This window comes from Oculina patagonica, chromosome 8 (assembly GCF_052425735.1).
Source record: "Oculina patagonica isolate OP01 chromosome 8, crgOcupat, whole genome shotgun sequence".
NCBI lineage: Eukaryota > Metazoa > Cnidaria > Anthozoa > Scleractinia > Oculinidae > Oculina > Oculina patagonica.
In genome coordinates this window covers 607,682-627,575 of record NC_135765.1, presented here as the reverse complement: position 1 = coordinate 627,575, position 19,894 = coordinate 607,682, and the positions used below count along the sequence as shown (strand labels likewise).

The following is a 19,894-nucleotide window of genomic DNA, read 5'->3' as shown; positions in this document are numbered from 1 at the left end:
TTTAAACACGCGAAAATTAATACCATAATTATATATCAAAACAGTAGAAATTTTTAATGTTTGGAACCGCAACTATCTACCTTTAAAAATATCTTTCCGTCTTGGTTTTGACTAGCACCCTTCCTCTGACTACTGTTTCGAGCCTGTAAATTGGTTCAAAATCTCTTTAGTACAGTCACTAAAGTTTCCATTTGCTGGCTCCTTGTAGTTACATTGAGCTAGAACTTTGGTGGTTCCTGTCCTTGATGACTGATCCATAAAACACTGACAAAATCGCGAGATTTAATACACTTTTTCTCAAATTGTTCTTGCAATCGCGAAATTCGCCTCTCGAATTTTCGCGAAATTAAGTACGCGCGAAAATTAGTAAGAATAAGGTAATTCGTGGGTAATTTCAGTGGAAAGTGGGAAGGGAAAAGACATTTGGTTCGAGTTATCGGGAGGTTCGACAACTCGAGGGTTTGAGAAATTGGGATTTCACCGTATAAAACTTGTACAACTAAATGACAACTAAGAAACATTGCTGTTTAAAAACTTTTAATTCCAATAGCCTACAGCAGGATCACTCGGTTCATTTCATACATTCACAAAAACTCAAGCGAGCGACGCCGACCTGCAGAAATTCATTGTTAAATATATTATTAAACTGTCCACTGTATTCAGTATTGCAGTTTGTGACTACCTTAATATTTTTTAATAATTAATCCTCTTTAGAATTTTAGCTGGAATTTTAAATAATGTTGCCAACTCTATAATCGATTCTGTGAATTCTCCTGGAAAAGATTAACCGTCCACCTAAAGATTTTCCCGCCGAATTACTCGGTCGAGCAGACAAAATTTAAATTTTCATTGCAAATTTCAGGACAATAGAAAACCTCACCACAGCTAACACGAGGCACTTTTGCACTCTAAAACACTAGTCACGGCTTTGCGGCATTTTTACACTTCCCTGCACATACAAAATCCTTTAACATTCCTATGATTATTCAACTGAACGCTGGCCTACATGTAGAAGTTTGAGGAAATATCTCCGTTCTGTACCTACATCACTAGTATAGTCTTTATGCACCTGACTCGTCCCAAGTCGTCTCTTATGCGTCCGTCCCTGTTTAGTTTCATCCAGTCTTCCTAAACTCACGAAGGACGGACTCAAAGTCACTCAAAAGACGACTGAAGACGAGTCAGTTTCTGTACCCTCTAAACCTCTAACAGTCCTTAGCTCGAGGTATTACAGTAAGGCGCCCAAAAGTGTGACCACTTTTAATTTATTCACATTCTTTCGTGCAGATTTAATCCAATCAAAAGCCGTGGATAGCTTGCAGTTGACTTGTGATTGGATTAAATCTGCACGAAAGAATGTGAATAAATTAAAAGTGGTCACACTTTTGGGCGCCTTGCTGTAATCCTCCTTATTTGTCACCATACAAAACTAACTTCCCTTGAAGTTAGTTTTGAGAATTTGGTGGTATACTAATACAACGTCTCTAAGTTTACGTTTTTTTTTGCTTTCAGCTCAGTAAATGAATAAACAAGACCTATCAGCATCATATTTTATAACAGATTGTGTTATGCTTGTTCTACAAAGCGTTCTAACACTTTTAAATGAAGTAGATCCCAGTGGTTCTGTATTGCGTCAAGCCACGCAGCTGTATTGAAGATCTTTACCGCGTAACAGTTAAATATCGATCCCAGTTCTGGAGTGGCTGTTTAATCCAAGATGGCGGCTGGTTGGATGCGATTCCTCTGCAAGAGTTGCCATGGTGATGCCAATCAGACATGCGCGTGTCATCTGTTGACGAATAACTTAATGGCGCCGCTCCAGTCAGCGGTTACCAGTACCTCGGTAGTGAATGGCTGACAGCTCGTGTCTGGCGGAATAATTAACCAGGGGACTGGGGCGAACATTGCTGCCGTCACCACAACCGCGTGGGCTTGGGAGAGAAGAAAAGCATTTCGATTCAATCCAGGTCTGACTAAGAACTAACGCTCGAAACTAAAGCGGTGGCTAATTTAATTATTTCATCGCGTTGACAAAGTAGTTTAAAATTTCCTCTTAATAATTATAATATGCGTTTGCTGTCGAGCGCTGTAACTGTCTAATAGAGCCAACAAACGTTTTTTGGCTAACCAATTGGAAGCCAAAAAGAAACCAACTGTCAACTCAGGCGAATCTTTGCTGCGCGTACTTTTCCCGCGGTTGGTAACAGCAGCGTCTTGTTTTAAGTTCTGACTGGTTCATTGTTTTTGTTTTTGCGCTTATTGCGCCTGGCTGGATGATAAATATGTGAAGATGCATTATAAATTAGACATTCTCTCCCTGAACGGTCTTTACACATTTCTTATGACAAGAAATTACTCCAGTTTCTTGTTTTACCTGAAAAGCTCTCGTAAAACTCGTTCTTGTCTCTCCTTGAGGAAGGAAATCCGTGTTGAGTTCTCCAAATGTACACAAAATGATCCTCTGAGCCACAGATAACATATTGACCGTCATGGCTGTAAAAACAACACATTAACTTAGCGCTGGCTCTGCATTTGTAAGAACTGGCCGGCCAGACCGGTATACTTGAGAACAGAATTCCATTGTTAGTCAGATTTGCCCTGCCAAATCAGTCAATACATAAATATTATATGGTGGATTTGTGGGAAAATCTCGTGGAAAAGGCCCATTTACTGAACATTCAAAACCACCGGACCGGCCGGCCAGTTCTGACAAATGGAAAGAGCCCTTGGTATGTTAGATTTCTGTCCCCAACATGCTTGGAAATGTTAACTATCCTTACTGATCAGGCTACACATCCCTTGTTATACTAGCAAGTGATTTTGCTTTATTCTGTTGACCAAAAGTCTACTCTTACATTTGCCTCGAAACGGCTTACGTCCGGAAAGGCAGAAGCCGTAGTTTTGGTGTTACTCACCTAAAGCCGGCTTTGATTTGACTGCTGGTGTTAACACAACCCTTGTACTTGCAGTTAAGTGAATTGTCCTTTAGGTCATAAAGTCTTATTCGAGAGTCGTTTGATGTGATAAGAACCTAAACAGGAAACAAAGAAAACACGGCATGTTACTTTGTAAAAATATCCAAAAGAAAAAGCTAACCCAAGGAAGAGGCAAACAGAACTAAGATATCGAAAATTAACTGAAGGCAGAACTCAATCTCACAGAAACAAAATTCAACTCAAGTAACCTTATCTTCTCCAGGCATTGGCTCAATACCGCTGATCTTGCGACCGCGGGCCTTCTTATTTCTTCCAGCCCGCACTTGCCATTGGGTATGATACTTGAGTCGCTAACAAAGCAAAACAGAAATAATCATTTAATAAGGTGTACACAGAAATATGTCATCCAGGCTTATTTTATGAATTCTGATATGCAAGAAACACTGGTCTCACCTCTGTCTCGTAAAAGATGCACCGCCCATCATAAGTGCCAACTACAGCAAACTTGCCATTCAAACAGAAATTAGCTGCAGTAATGAGGTTACTTCCTATTAATAAAAATAAGAAAAGTAAAAGAACATGAGACAACTAAAGAGTGCGTTACCAGAGGATAGACATTGCAACTGGATTCCTACATGCACCTTGCAGTTTCTCAGAAATCATGAAGACTCGCCAAAATGACAATTGCTAGCTAATCGTTACTGCTTGTGAAAAATGTAATCATACACCCCAGAAAGGAAACAACCAGTACATATCGAACATATTTACCAGTTCCTTCAACTTCATTCCACAGTGCTACCTTCTTGTCTGGTATGTTCCACAAACGGATTTTACCATCCAGTGAGCCACTTAAGAAGTAACGATCATCCTGCAGAGCAAACGACAAGATATTGTTGAAAATGGGTTGAAACAGCTGGACTTTTAATGAGCGGTAAATGTCACTTCCTTATAGCATTGTGACAAAGAATAACAAACTTAAACTGATGTAAGGTGTAAGAAAATTGCACTGAATGCGTAATTCTCTCTTTTGCCTCATTGTAACAACTGTAAGTTCAAGCAATCTCTTACCCTGGGGTGGAAACAAATAGCTGTAACAAAGTCTATATGCTGAAAACAGCACAGACATTCAGATCTGGAGATGTGCCATAACCTGCAGCAAAAGTAAATATTTATAAATCCAAAATTTCCAACATAAACTTCACCAAAGAAAGAGTTTTTTAAAAAATTAAAATTCGAGTAGAATACCTGACAGTCTTATCCATTGAGGAAGACAAAAGGAAGTAATTCTGCAAAAAAAAAAATAATAATAAAAATAAAATAAAAAATAATGAGAATTTTGTATCTGTTCACCAATTATAACTACAGACAAATTTTTGTCTTCATACCTTGGACCAAGACAAGTCGAGCACGTCCCCAGTGTGCCCACAGTACGTACACAGAGGTGTTTTCATGTAAGGGCCTAAATCCTCCTCAGCAGGGGCCTCTGCAGCAGGCTCCTAAAACACAAGTACATGTGACAAGGTCAAAAATTCTCAACGTTTATCTAAAGGTCACATTTGGTGGTCCACTTCCACAGACCATATGTAGCAAGCAAGCAATTAAGCACCACAACTGACCTCGCTTTCTTCACTGTTTTCTGTTTTTCCTTCAACTGTATCTCCAGTGCTTTCTTCATTTGATTTTAATGTTTCTTCCATTTCTGTATATTCATCTGATTTTTCCTCATGCTCTGATGATGAATTGTCACCTTAAAAGAAACACTGTTAATTTCATTTAAAAAAAAAAAGCCACTGTATTAGGGGTGCTGAATTGTAAATGCAAGACTTTGCGAGACTGATATCTTTTTTTAGCCTTGCAAAAGAAATCGGGACTTCGAGAAGGCAACAAAGAAAAATTTGAGACGATGGGACCATTCACCACCCCTTGTATTTGAGAGTTCTATTGGACAAAAACAAGCATGTGTACATGTTGAATACATGTAACTAGAAATAGAAATAATAACGAACTAAAAGAGATAGTCTGTAACAGAGAGCACAACAAAATTATAAGTCCTAGTCCTTTTGGTCCCATATCAATGCCCCATTCAGAAAGTGTATTTATCTAAACTATCAACTACCATTCTCAAGGTGCTTTCTAACAATAACTAACTGTATCATGGCATTGGTATCTCACCTGTTTTAGAATATTTTGCTCTCATTTCTTCAAAATAACCCTGGGATTCTTTGAGAACCCAAACTCTCTGCAAATCAACACAATTTAACAGAGAACATATTTATTAGTAGGGCTTGCAAGTAGATACAAGCATTCTGCTGAGAGGTTGCAAATGCATGCATTTCACTTATCATAAAGAATGTGTTCAACATTTGTTTAATTTTAAGTCAAGCAAAATATATATAACAGTGTAACAGCTGAAAGCATTCACTGTTTGTAGTCTGGCAGACTGGCACAGGTGTGAAATTCAAAATGTATACACATTGCATTTAACATTGTCTTACATTATACTCTGTGACCACAATACAGTATAGTTTGACATGAAATTAACTTATTTCAAGTCATTTGTTACAAGAAATCTTGATGATAAACAAAACTCCATTCCACCTACCACCATGTGATCCTGACCAGCTGTAGCCTGCAGGGAAAGGAAGAAAATTCAACAAAAGTTGAAAAGAAGAGAAATACACAAAAAGTTCAAAGATAGAAAGATACAACTTAACTAATGGAGTAGTACACTCACCATGAGCCTGCCACAAAGGGTAAATTTTATTGTCCAAACAGCTCCCTAAGCAAAAACAGAAAAAAAAGATTACAAAAGATCTAGATTCACCTTGTTAGTGAGGGAACTGTTTTGGGCAGCTGTGCCTGGACTTCCTGGGTTGGATGGTGAATTCAGTGCTGGCCAAGTTGGGGTGTGGGGATGTGGTAAGCAAAGTCAATTCTTTTTAAACAAGACTTAGAAAAGAAGTGACTCCTAGCTGCTTGAAACAGGTTCTCAATTGCCAAATATTGCAGATGAACTTGGCGTATCTGGGGCCAGTGTTAAGTTTGTTTTAATCAGGACTCTGCAGGCTTTCTATTAGACTGTTGTGCTACCTATAACCCAAAAGTGGAAGAGAGGCTAACTGCCACTTATTGCTAGGATCTGGTTTCTTGTTAAGTTTACATGTTTTTCTGAATCTTGCCAAATGTACATACCACATGTTCTCCACTAAGATCCTGTAATATTCTCAGCTTCTCAAACTCAGCTGGACCTTTTCCGTGACCAGACTTAATCTGAGAACAAACAAGATGAAAACAATAAATGTATGAAGAAGAACAAAAAAAGGAATACATCAAGAAGTGCTAATCTAGATGAGGCCCTGGAAGGAGACCCAAGACTTAATGGTCAGTATTAAATAGGCATTTCTTGTGGACTGCAGTACAGGTAAGTGAAACTTTCAATAAGGAGACACCATGATTTATAATAAACAAGGAGATCAAACGAGGAGATTAGAGCAAGAGCAGGAATGGAGACAATAAGCAAGCAAGTGGCAAGGAGGAGATGGACGTGGCTGGGTCACGTCCTCAGAATGGATCACCACTCACATCCACGAATTGCTCTCACATGGGTACCTGAAGGCAAACGGAAACAGGGTCGACCACGCGAGACTTAGAGAAGAACTGTCGAAAGGGAGCTGGAAAAGAAAGGTTTAAGAACATGGGCAGCAGCAGCATCGGCTGCGGAGGACAGAACAGCCTGAGGCAGAGAGCTTACGGCCCAATTCTCCACTTGGAGAACGGAAAAATGATGATGATTTATAATACAGTGTATGCCACCAAAATTCACAGTGCTAATGTCTAAACAAGTGAGTGTACATGACTGTATGGTAGCTCATTAATGAGAGACATTGGGACTGACCTTGATAAGAGGAGTAGGAGAGTCTTGAGGAGCTTCTTCATCACTTGAAGAACTGTCATCTTTACGCACTGAAATAAATTTGGTAAAACCCATCAAGCATGAATAAAAATCTTTTCCAGAGAGGTTTGAATACATTCTTCTTATAGTCAATTTCACACCTGCCTGTAAAAAACTAGTTACCTTGCTTGCAAATACATGTAGGATCTATACCCTAGAAACAAAGCCATTATTCAAAGATGTATGATGTTGAGTTGTCCCCGAATACATGCGGAAATACCAAAATACATGCATGCCTTTGCTCCTTCTTGTTTAGACCTTGAGCTCTATGTGCCTCTCAACATGAAAAGACTTAGTTCACAAGTGCTCTAAAAACGGTATTTTTACACTAGGTATAAAATGTACATTTATGCTAAAAAATGTTTTAAAAACCAACCTTTTACAGATTTTTCTGGCTTCTTTACTTTTTTGCCAAAGAATTTCTTGAGCTTCTTCCTTTAAACAGGTAAAGAGAATGTGAACACAGTCTTAGGACAGAAAATAAATAAAATTCAAAGCATTACATTAAGTAATAATTAAATTAATCAACAGTGATTACAGTACTGTAACAGAAACATTTAACAGGGTTTACGTTTTCTTTGAAACTCTTCGTTCAAGCCCATCTTCATGATCTTGGTTTGCAAGGTCTGGATTGCTAAAAAGAAATCGAATAAAGAAATTTCAATACAATTTTTCTTAAATCCTTCTAGCTTGTGGAAAATAGTGAATGTTTTCAAAGTAAAAATAATGCTGTTACATTTCGCAAAAAATGGGAGGCATGGTGGCCTAATGGTTAGTGCACAGGACTCCAGATAAAGCAGTTTGGGTTCGAGCCCTGGCTGGGGCACTGTGTTGTGTTCTTGGGAAAGATGCTTTACTTTCATAGTAAGATTAAGATTGTGTTGATTTACCTTGAATACTCAGATGTTAATCTCATGATCTGTAAAGCCAGTGGATTTGTGCATTTTGGTAATTTTTCCTCTGCCACACTAAGTGGGACAGCTTCTCCTGTGTCAAGGTTCTTTACCATAACTTGCTCTAAAATTTCCTGCACAAATAAAATATAAATTAATGATTGAACAACAAAACAACATCAAGCTCATTAATCCTGCCTGGACACTAGCTACACCATGCTGACAACAACTTGGACAGCAGTCAACACAGCTGTTCACGGCTACTAGTTGTTCAGGTATTTTTTTATATCTTTGTTATGCTGGCCAGCCACCAACTTTACAGAGGTCTAATATTAAAATAATCAAATTGTGGGACTGCTGGAAGAGCTTTAGTCTGTGTACTGCCGTCCTGCTCCCCGATTTTTTTGAGGGGAGCGGGACGGCTGTACACAGGCTAGAAGAGCTTTTAATCCACATAATATTATATGTTCAAACCTGAAACAGTTGCAAGAAATTCCAGGACAAATACTGAATTTTCAGTGTGATTCTAACACAGCATCCCTCTCATGTGATATATAAGTAATGGTCTGTCAGCCATGCAGGAACTCTCTATTCTCTGTCAACAGTTTATCTAACAATATTTAGGTATATGATATGCTGATCAAGTACTTACAATGTCAGACAGTGGTCTTCCAGAAGCAGACCTGTATCGTACCAATCCATGATGAGATCCATGTGGCTGATGCTGTGAAAATGAGCTAGCAACTGACGTAAATGAACCTGCTTTCTCAAAAAATCCATTTGATACATTGCTCGCCACACTTCCATAGCTACCGGACCTTGTGCTACCAAGGGAGGCCACACTGCCTGACTTGAGTCTAGAATCTAAATTTAGTGCCTCAATGACTTCTGTAGAGCTTGCTTTTTCTAATACAGTCTTCATCTCCTTGTTTTTTTCATCAACATGAATGCTCGGATCATCTTGATGAATTTCATTTGTTTGTGATGATTCAAGTTCTTTTACTGGTTTGTCCTGTTCATTGGGAAGAGCTGCACGAGCAAAGGCTTCCACAGGACTAGCTGTCTCCTGTCCAGTTGGTGTTGTTACAGCAGAGTCTGGTCCAGGACTTTCTGAAGGTGTAGGTGATCCAGGTGTCTAAAAGGGAATGCAACATGGTTTCATAAGTTTAATAAATGTTCAAGTTAGGATTATCTCCTTCTAGGAAGAAGCCTTTTCAAGATGTAGCCTCCTATACAAACTTCCTTTGGGCTTATCACACATAATTTGGATGATGAGCCCAAAGACTGTGTGTCTACAGGAGGCTACCGTAAAAACTCGAGTATAAGCCACTCCTTTTTGCTGAAATTTTGGTCTCAAAATCGTGGGTGCGGCTTATCTACGAGACCAGTGCTTTTAAGGGGTGTAAATTGCCTAGTCTGGGGTCAGAAAAAGCACTAAAACATTGAATAAATAAACATTTAACTTATTCAAAGCTGCTGTTGATGTCGTTGCTTTTGGTAAAAAGGTCTGGCCTCTAAAGCAGCAAATTTTCTCAGTCACGAATTGTTTGCCAGTAGTTCTTTCAAACGATTTCTTTGCACCTCGCTTGAGCAGCTAAACTTGAGCTGACATGGAATCTCCATTCCTCCACAAAGCTGCCTATTTGTTTAACTCCTATTGAGCAACAAGTTTTTATCAACACACAGCTGATATGATTAGAAATCGAACTTCCAGTGACAGCTTTTCCATGTTGTCTACCGATTACTGATCGAATGTGACTCGGCCCAGACTTCTCTCTTTAAATGACTGTGTGGTTACTAAGCAATCGTTTTGTATCGTTCTCAATCTGTCGTGCTCGTACTATTTCCATTCAAATTTCATCCTTTTCCACATTGGACTTCAGCAATAAAGACAATATCTTGTCAAAAGAGCATCCTTATTGACAGGTATTGGGATTTTAATTGAAGAGAAGCCTGTAAAAGGTATTTTAAGAGTTGATTAATGTATTCAGATCGCAGCAAATACATGGCATTATCGATGACCAAGCTTATAACCAACAAGCAACTACTTTTTTACCTCAGCGATTTTTTTTAAGTTTTTATTTTTTCTCAAAATCAAGCTTCAAAGTTGGGGGTGCGGCTTATCTATGAGTGCAGCTTATACACGAGTCTTTACGGTACTCAAGATGGTGATTTGAGTTTATGGAAGGATACATGTGTTCTGTTGTGAGAACCACCTTTAACCTAAACATGGTTTGGTTGATTTTGTGTCCCAGTACATCATCACCAACTTTGTTCCAAGGATGTCTCTTCTTCCTGCCCCAGGGAGGGAGGGGGAAGGGAGGTGGGAAGAAAAAAGACCTTGGAAACTATGTTGCGCATCATTTTGTGGCTGAAATGGTCAGCAACTGTGTATAATAAACCAAGTTTGGAATAAAAAATATTGGACAATATCAAAATAAACCTAGATCCGCTCCATTGCCCAATTCCCTCTATGGTGCTAGTAGAGTACTAACCTGTGCTTCTCCTTCAGCTTTCTTTTTCTTTTTCCGTCTTCTAGGAGGAGCCACAGGTGGAGCGCTTTCCTGTTCTATGCTCTCAACAACATCAGCAATAATTTGACTAGCATCTGTTTTGCTTCTTGACAAGTCTGTCTTTTTCTCATCACTGAGATGAGGCACTAATTCATCTTCTCCTTCAAGTTTCAAATTTGTCTTCTCTGGTAAAGTCTTTTCACTTTTTAATTCACTTTCTCCTGAACAAGTCTGAGACTTGTCGCTATAGTCTGTAGTATGATTATCATGAACAGATCTGGAACAAAATTGTTGAGTGTCATTGGAGAAAGATAATTCCTCTGATTCTCGTCTCCCTTGCAAATCATCCGTTGTCTTAGTCAAAGCTGTACTTTCACCATGAGTCTTAACAATGCCTGCCTCACTGATTTGATTGACGTCAGAAGTTGATTGTTTTAATTCTTCACTTGGAAGCCCAAGCTGCTCTCCGGAAGAACTTTCCTTTGAAGGACTCTTAGGCACCCCATCCACAATGTCCTACAATGAGTCAATCAAATGTCACTGAAAGAGGTTTACCTTTTCACAGTAAAGGTGGACAAAAATAAAACTTTTATTGATAAAAGATTAAAATAAAACAATCAAAAATGGTTTGTTCAGTCCCTTAAAACAACATAACTTTGGTTTCAAAAAATGGTCCATAACTCTTTATCAGGTCAATAACTCTTTATCAGGTACTGAGGAAATGTGATGTAAAAACATGTACACTTCTGCAAAGATACTTGTACTGGGTTCTTAATTCCACATTTTACTTGCACATTCTTGCAAATGTTCTTACATCACATCCCTGAATATCCATAAACTGGCCCAGAACAGTGGTTACACACTTGATGCAATCAATTTACGAGTGCTGCATATTGCAGTAAAAAAATTCTGTCAAATGTCACTGACAGTCAAAAAAATAAAATATTAAAATAAAGTTAAATTGGAGAAAAACTCTAGCTTCTTGTAGGAGCTCAAATTAAAGATGTTAGGAACTTTTATAAAATAATTTTAATGAATTATTTTGACTCACTGACAGCAGGTGTTTCTAATTCGATGAAATTGTAAAAGCAAGTTGTACATTAAAATGTCAAATGCTGACTGTGCGAATACAAAAAAGCATCAAAACAAAACTAATTTTAACTACCTTTTGTACAGTCTTTACATCCTTTTGTGCGCTGCAAGACAAAAAACGTTTTAAAACAATAAACCACAAGCTTTTCTACAAAACATGAAACAATTTCATAAGCCTATTAGAAAATGAAAATTCCTTGAAGCGGGCTGCAGGATTAATCGTGCTTTTGGAAGCAACAGAAATTGCTCAACATATATTAAACTGGCAGCAAATTCTAACGTCGGGCAGGAATTCGGGAAGCTCTACAGATAGAATAACTATATTAAGGAGAGACAAAATGAAAACGTTTAGCTTATGCCGAAATAAGCTCGTACGAAGCACTTTTTTGTACGTCAGAAAAAATAGGTAAGCTTACGTACCTTGGATCTGATGTAAAAGAACCTGACAAAGACAACTTCTCTGGGGCATCGAAGAATTCGTTGTCAGAATCACTTTCACTCTGCATCTTTCCGTTATTGCGGAGGCAAACGAGTCGAACTATCGAATTTTAATAAATTTGTCAGGTCATTGCAAAAGAATACAGAGAAACATCGCAGCCATATTTGAACCTCGCCTCTATGCTACCCAGAACTCCCTGCTCCAATCCCGAGATCAACAACATTAGAACACGTAATTTGATTGGTCGATGTTGGCAGTGTAAGGAAAAAAAATCAGAAGTTCGCGAAAGTATCTTTTTACATCAGAAAAAACGGAGGAATGTCATTAGCCCAAGAAAAAAATAAACACAGAAAAATATTACTGAGCCATATTAGAAAGGAATGAGAGGCAGACCGAATTGAGTGAGGAGCTCATATAAAACGTCTCTTGATTGGACATAACAGAGACAGCCAATCAGCAGCACTGATAGAACATCGGCACCGGCATCCACCTGGATATTTTTGGGCTGTCGTCCTGTTTGAAGTGAATGACACGACGCATCAGGGAAATCACCTCGCAAATGCATAGTTTACATCGTTTTCTCCAACACAGAGGCCATTAAGAATGCCCTGAGATAAAATAGAGCAGACATGTCCACGATTCAAAGGTATTTCCATGATAACTTGCTATTATAAGCAGACAATTTGCTCGATTTCTTGCGGAAATTCAAGCGGAACAAACTGCTTGCAATTGAACACAATCTCAAATAAAATTAATTAATAAATTTAGAGTGAAGGGTTAAGAGGTATTATCATAGCCTTACTCATGTTTGATATGACATGAAAAACGATGATACTTTGAAGCAAACGTAACGAACCAATTTAGAATTACTTTTCGTTGCTGCATTGCTTGCTACATTGCAGTCCATTTTACTCTCAAAATTAAGTATTATATTCGTTTTGCGAGTTCGATCGCTCGTCGGATACGAGAAGAATCGTAAGCAGTCTATTATAGGTCATATTAAACGTCATATTTATTGTGATTTACCAGCACTCTTCTAATTTAATATTTCATACAGTGTAAATACAGTACCAATAATTAGTTAATCATTAATTCAATTCCATAAATTAAGAGGCTACTTAATGGAAGATGCAGGAGGCAAGTTATTTATATTACAATTTAATGGCAGATTATTAAAAGCCACAGTACAAATTTTACTTGGAAAATTTCTGGATGTTCATTTCTCTTCATATTTTTGGACACAACTAGCTAGATAAAGCTCAAAAAATTTAAACATCTTAACAAACAATGCAAGAATTAAAGAATTAAAGTGCCTCCAACTTTTTAATGTTAGCTGATGTTTGCTTTGAGATTTTTTTTAATCTATGAGGTCTCTATGTAGCTTTCATGTTTCATATATTTATTAGCATAACCTACTGGCCGTCTATTAGGTAATCACACAATCTGATTTGCTACAATGTATAATTCAGTTGTCAGTGAATTTTATCAATTAAAACCTTCAATAAATCAATTCTAGGGATATATTCCATGTTATTAGATTGGTCAGTGACTCGGGGCTTGGCCCCTAACCAGCTATCAGCCGATAGAAACGAGCTTGCCATCTTATATTGTTAAATAGTTTTAAGAATTATTAAAGACATAATTATGTGGAATCCTATATAAAGAGGCTAAGCGACTCAACCTGTCAATCAGAAATTTCAATGAGATGATCTCATTGCTTGGTGAACTGAATGTTTCATAACCATAACTCTAACATCTGATTTAAGAGAGATCCATATTTTACTTGAAAGGCATATCCATATGATTTTAATGCCCGATTTCATCATTAACATGACATGTAATTTGACTGTTCACTAACTGTAGCCATGAAGACCCAGTCCAGTAGTGAAATGCTTTATATTTAAAGGGACTATGTCACAGATTTTATCAGATTTTTGAACAGCCCAAATTTATATTTTTGTCGCATGAAACCTAGAAATAATAGTCCATTTTTATTAGTGCAGAATGCACTTTTGTGATGGTTTGGTGGGCTGTCGTCTGCTAAACCACTAAACCACTAAACTACTAAACCTCTAACGCGCTAAGGTGCTATAGTGTAAACTTTTAATCGCCAATTAATTAATATCAATTAATTAATAATTTCGGTGAAGGGGGTAGGGGGCACTGGGGAGCACCTGACCGTACCCCCAGGTAAAACCTGCAGCATATCTACGTCACTTTCATATGAAGATCTCAAAGGTATATATTTGTTTCAGAAAACCCTTGGCTCTCCTTGTGGTACTACTCTTTCTAGGGCAAAGTACTTTGCGCCAAACGCATGCGCAGTTTAGTCAACGTTTTTTCTGGAACTCTCAGCGGAACGCCGCTTGCATTGTGTGTTTGCGGTAGGATTCCTGCAGACTCTGTGGCACCAAGTGAAAACCGCAAATTAATTAAATTAGATTTTGAGACTTTCGCAGCCCTTTCGTAATTAGGAATGCAAAAACTTGCACCGGGGTTTTCGGCTTGAAACTCCTGATAACCAGGAAACAAATATCCTAGCTGTACTGCGTTTTAAAAAACCTCTCGAAAGAGATGATTTTTGATTATATTTGTTCCTTACCTTTTGAGAAACGTCTTTCGTGCAGTTTAAACCGTAAATTAATTAAATTAAAGTGAAATAATTTGCTTTATTATTGAAAGGAGACAAATGCTATCGATGTCGCCGTAAAACAAAACAAAAACGAACAAATGTATCATGTTACGGCATTTTCAAGGAAAACAAAAGTATCTTGTTACAAAGGAACAAAAGTGTTGTGTTACGTTTGCAAAGATTAGCGTAAGAAAAACCCGGGAAGGAATACAAGTGGTGTTTCAACGTCTAATTGAAAGTAAGATAAAGCAAAAAAAAAAACAACAAAAACATGAACATAAAACATAATACTTTCAATTGTCGGCTCCATTGCATTCTGCACTGTCCTTTGAGTCTCTGAGTTAGAAATTGCTATAATTTGTTAGAGTACTGAAACTGTTAACTAGCATTATTGACTGCAGATGGTGCAGATGAAAACTGATTGCAATTTGAAAACATTAGGCAAACATTTTCAAATTGTTTCTGTGCGTCCTCAAAGAAATCGATATTTACAGCCGTAGCTTGATTTTTGTCCACAGATTAAGGTTATATCTTCCTTTAGATGTTCAAAGATATTGCTTTATGGGTTAAGTTGCTTTCCACTAATTTCAGAACAGTTTAGACCAAGAATCTGCGAAATCTCCGTGACATAGTCCCTTTTTTATAATGTTTACCCCATAGCCCAGTAGATGAATATGGCTTCCATCGGCCTGATGATTTTGATTACTCAAGCTATCAAGAATTTATGTCAAGTTACCTCAGGATCCTGGCAAGACGAGCTTCAAGGTGGGATGGCTTCATGAGGGGTGTGAACAAAGTGAGAAAGTCAAGACGAGGTATCAGAACATTAAAATGTTCAAACATGGTGCAAAAACGTGATTATTTATACCAATACTTCACTCTTGAGAAAATGCATTTATTAATGAAAATTTCTATACAATAAATGCTCACTGGCATATTTGACTTTTGGCATGCTTGAACGCTGACCTGTTAAAACTTTAATTAGGAGCCTTTTAATCAGGTGTTATGGTTATTTTTTAGCTTAACTTTTTTTTTCTTATGTGACCTCTTTCAGTTAAAAGATTTGTCAGAAAGGGAGTTCCATCTGAGCTCAGAGCCCAGGTAATTTGAATAATAAATTGATAAATTTGCAGGTTTTGCTAACCATTCTAGTGGTTACATTTGTGATGTTTTTGGAGACCCATTAAGGAAGCAGCCATGACAACAGATCAAATACTCCATCATTGTCTGTACTCAGTGATATTTTTCTATGGGGGAGGGGGGGGTTCTATGCCAGCTTCTAGTTTGGATTGGGGACTTGCCCCACCCCACCTTTTGAAAAATGGGCCATGCGATTTCCAGCATTGTCTATTGGATATTTTCTAAAAATAGATTGCTACATTGTATGTATCTTTTTATTAGCAAGGAAGTAGAAAATTGTCACAATGATGAATATTTTACAATCATGGGAAGAGGGGTGAAAGGCCCCCTAGGACTCCCCTAATTATTATTTTGTACAAGAAAAATCAAAAAGCCTAAAAAATAAATGCTTGATCACTTAACATATAGTTTAGGTAAAAAAATCATTTATTTAACCTGCACAATTCAACCAGCAGGCATAAGCCCACATCTGTGTACATAAATATTAAATTTTGTACATTAAATTTATAATTTTAATTAATTAATAATGTTCATTTATCTGTCCTCAAGGTATGGGTGGACATCAGTGGAGCAAGAAAGAAAATGAAGTTAAACCGTGGTCGATATCAACAATTATCAGGAGAAAGTTCACTGGATGAACAAACCCTGCATGGTATACAGACAGGTATTGACTCCACAGTCAGTTGATATATGCTTAAATCAGTGAACCCTAAAAGTGTGATAATCTACTCAGAGGTATGTTTTGATTAATATCATGATATTTTATTTTATAATTGATTTTTATTTTTCATGTTTGATCTTATTCTCTAGATATTGACCGTACCTTCCCTGATAACATACATTTTTCCAACAATCAAGCTGACATGAGGCCTGCTTTGTACAATGTTTTAGTTGCATATGCCAAACACAACCCAAGAATAGGGTATTGTCAAGTAAGTGAGCGTACTTAACATACATTTTAATGGAGAATTTAGTTGCCCTGTTGCTTTTGAGCAATGTAGAAATAAAACATGTTATCATAAAGTGAATAATGACAAGCCCCTTGGCACACTGACATTAGTCTATACCTAACACAGATTGAATATCCAGCAAAAGCTCACTAGCACAGAGTAGATTCACAAAACAGAAGATTCCAGTCACAAGTAAACAAGTTAAGGTCATTGCCCCGAAATAGAACCAAACATAAATTTTCAACCAATCCTTGCCTACTTGTTAATTACCTTGAGGGAACTTAAATTTTGAAATAAAAAAGTGGAGTCCCCATATTCGTTTAGGAGCAGGAAGACCTTTTATATACCACATAATTCCTTAATAATTCACTTGTGAGTACTGGCAAAGTACACATTTCCAGTGATAATTTATTTTTCAAAGATAGGAATTGATCTGTTTTCGTTTTACAGAAAGAACCTGATTGCTACACCCAAAACCTGAGAAAAAATTGATAGGTCACCATACTCGTTTAAGAGAAAGAGATGATTCATTTTTCTGACGGAAAAGCCGCATAGGAAAAAGCCGACCGATTTTGTTTATGTGCGTTCACTTATTACGCGTAAAATTATGCGCAGTAAGGACGTGCAATGCAATACAGGGCAATGACCTTAACTCTAAGGTGCTATCCCTGTGGTATTACATGTATATAATTAAGGTTTTCACAAGTAATAAAATTAAAGGTCTGATTACTTATTATTTTACATATTTTTATTGTTTACTCTTTCAGGGTCTGAACTATATAGCTGGATTGATGCTTCTTATCGTTAGGAAAGAGGAAGTGGCATTCTGGCTCTTGGATGTTATTGTTGGAAATCTTTTACCAGGTATTCATCTTTTCATAGTACACCACAGCTACAATCCTTACTCGGGTTTTCAAAACAAGCCGGCACCCGCCGGAGTTCCACCGGCTACTTGATTTTATGTCTTCTTCTACTTTGGCGATAGCAATCGGCTTGTGAGAAACAAGCATGGCTTGTCACAGCCGCCTTCTCTTCGAGTTGCTGACTCCAACTTCAAAACATTTTGAAATCCCTGCTTACTAAGCCATTCAATTCTTAGCCTATAGCAACTTGAAAAATTTTAACCTCTGAACTTTGTTTTGCAAAGCTAATATTAGTACCAGCTGACAAACCAGGTTTCCATCCAAAAACTTAAGAACTTCTTAATAGTAACATCAATTGAAGTTAAGCTTAAAAGGTGTAAACTGAGCATTTGATTGTTGTTGTCAGTGATGTGAGTGGCTGTCTTTTGCAGATTATTATGGTAAGGATATGTTTGGTCTTCAAGTTGAGCAGGAGGCTCTACGTGAAGTAGTCAGGTATGGTGTATAATGGTTTGGTTTACTTTTACAACAGAACTGTTCTGTTCTTGATGTTTGAACTGACTGCTTACTTGTAATCATTTTTAAAAAAATAATTTACAATAAAAGATCTTTATTTGTTTATTTCTAGGTTGTGTTTATTAAATATTTATTATTTAATATAACCTAATATTTATTATTTTGACACAGTTGTTAATTACCTTTTTACTTCTAAACACAGAGCCAAGCAACCTGATTTGTTTGAGCATATAGATAAACTTGGTGTGTCATATACCATCTTCTCTACTAAATGGTTCATTTGCCTTTACATTGATGTACTTCCAATTGAGGTAACTGTAGCAAATGAATTATCATCAAATAATCATAACAGAATGTAGAAACATGTTATGTACATCATCAATCATCATCATCATCATTATTATCCTAAAAATAAGGCAGTGCAAGAGTTATTATAAGTGTCTTGACTTATCATGTTTATCTATCAATCAATAAAAACTATTAAAAAACGATAAGTGTCTTGCCCAAGAACACAGCACATTACCCTGGCCATGATTTGAACCCAGACTTCTCTATCCAGAGCCTCCCAAAAATTTAAAATATTGATGTTTTGTTTATTATTTAATATTGTTTACACTTATCATCTTTGAGGTTATTGAGCCTTGCAGTAAATGAGCAGGCCATGTGTCACACAGGAACCTAGTTGTATGAATTTGTTCCCATGATCCCAAAGCTGTGTGGTTAGAGCATCTAACTGGTATCTAAAATGTCATTGGTTGGACTACCATTTGGAGCTCAGAAATTGTTCTTTTAATTAGTAATCTGACTTTACTTTGCTTTTTTGAACTTACTAAACCAACACTTAATTAAATGTTTGTTTGCAGACAGTACTTCGCATCTGGGACTGCCTGTTCTATGAAGGGTCAAAAGTGATTCTCAGAGTGGCGCTGACATTGATGAGTCTCCACAAAGAAAAACTGCTGGCTTGTCGTGACTTTGCTCAACTCTGTACAGCTATGAAGGTCAGAGCATAAACTGTAATAATTTCAGATTAAAGATTTGTTAATGCATTTCTGGAATAGCATCAAACCTAAACTTTGCCACACAGCCACTAAACACTACATCACAAGTTTTGTACAACATTCAGAAAGGGAACACCTTATTGTAGCCATTGCGGCCCTATCAGAGCACTAACTATTTTGTTTTTATTTTAACTGTTAGGAAATAACACAGGGACCTTCAACAATGGACTGTCATAGTTTCATGGAGGTAATTATATACTTTATAATATTTTGAACTTATAACTTCCATAAAATGTAAGGAGAACACATAAAAAACCTTCACCTGCCAAAAATGATGTGCAGTTCATGTGCGTGTTAATTCGTGTTCGTGTTCCTCATGCTTAAAACGGAGTTGCAGGTCAAGGCAGAGTTTTTTACTTGTTTTTCCACAGGGGAAAATCTGTTTGGGTCTGTATGCAATCCCTTACCATACAAACATAACTTCAGATCTGTATGCATTTTCAAGAATAAAAGGCCCTTATTCTTGAAAATGCATACAGATCTGAAGTTATGTTTGTTAGAATCCACTGTTTAAGATGAGGATTGTACAAAAACCAACCACGTTCCTTGCAGCTTTTTGCAGTACCATATTAGGAAACAAGCAAACAGACGCTTATCAACTATAGGTTGTAAAGATCCCGAGTTAGTTATTTTGTTGATCTTCTTTTCACAGCATGCTTTTGAGATGCCAGGTTCATTTTCAAGAAGATGGATAAAGGATTTACGTAAAGCTGCAGCAGAGAAAATAACAGCAGAGCAAAAAGCAAGACAGCCACGCACATAATACTATTCAAACACGCATACCATAGAATTCTGATATACCCCCTCCTCTGGCACTAAAATAAGCTCATTATAAAGTAAGCCCCCCCCCCCCCAGTAAGATTTAACCGTTAAAGTTCCTGCTAAACAACTGAGAACTGTTTTTTTT

At 37.3% G+C, this 19,894-nt stretch overlaps 2 protein-coding genes across 2 annotated transcripts; one reads left to right on the top strand and one right to left on the bottom strand.

The window, feature by feature from the left end:
• Window positions 1–1,784: 1,784 nt before the first annotated feature.
• Window positions 1,785–11,996, bottom strand: LOC144662397 (WD repeat-containing protein 44-like). Its single transcript, XM_078523192.1, has 22 exons — window positions 11,807–11,996; window positions 11,460–11,490; window positions 10,277–10,810; window positions 8,434–8,916; window positions 7,779–7,915; window positions 7,460–7,522; window positions 7,265–7,323; window positions 6,832–6,899; window positions 6,129–6,206; window positions 5,671–5,715; window positions 5,539–5,565; window positions 5,109–5,175; window positions 4,553–4,683; window positions 4,322–4,432; window positions 4,182–4,222; window positions 4,005–4,086; window positions 3,705–3,804; window positions 3,390–3,484; window positions 3,185–3,286; window positions 2,916–3,031; window positions 2,375–2,493; window positions 1,785–1,931 (listed from the first exon to the last, which is right to left on the bottom strand). Exons 1-22 carry the CDS (start codon window positions 11,890–11,892, stop codon window positions 1,786–1,788), a joined length of 2,721 nt encoding a protein of 906 aa, XP_078379318.1. The 5' UTR covers window positions 11,893–11,996; the 3' UTR covers window position 1,785.
• Window positions 11,997–12,174: 178 nt separating this feature from the next.
• Window positions 12,175–19,823, top strand: LOC144662220 (growth hormone-regulated TBC protein 1-like). The gene is made up of 11 exons (XM_078522985.1): window positions 12,175–12,471; window positions 15,118–15,272; window positions 15,512–15,558; window positions 16,147–16,261; window positions 16,408–16,529; window positions 17,315–17,411; window positions 17,842–17,905; window positions 18,129–18,237; window positions 18,790–18,927; window positions 19,127–19,174; window positions 19,640–19,823. Exons 1-11 carry the CDS (start codon window positions 12,455–12,457, stop codon window positions 19,748–19,750), a joined length of 1,023 nt encoding a protein of 340 aa, XP_078379111.1. The 5' UTR covers window positions 12,175–12,454; the 3' UTR covers window positions 19,751–19,823.
• Window positions 19,824–19,894: the final 71 nt, after the last annotated feature.

Bases quoted from the DNA above. Each gene is read 5' to 3' on its own strand.
- LOC144662397 (XM_078523192.1), bottom strand. From the start codon at position 11,892: ATGCAGAGTGAAAGTGATTCTGACAACGAATTCTTCGATGCCCCAGAG. The intron at 4,684-5,108 runs GTGAGATACCAA...GTTTCTTTTAAG, and splicing joins AGCAAAATATTCTAAAACAG to GTGACAATTCATCATCAGAG. The intron at 3,032-3,184 runs GTTACTTGAGTT...TTTCCTGTTTAG, and splicing joins CAATGCCTGGAGAAGATAAG to GTTCTTATCACATCAAACGA.
- LOC144662220 (XM_078522985.1), top strand. The intron at 16,530-17,314 runs GTAAGTGAGCGT...TTACTCTTTCAG, and splicing joins CAAGAATAGGGTATTGTCAA to GGTCTGAACTATATAGCTGG. The intron at 19,175-19,639 runs GTAATTATATAC...TTCTTTTCACAG, and splicing joins ACTGTCATAGTTTCATGGAG to CATGCTTTTGAGATGCCAGG.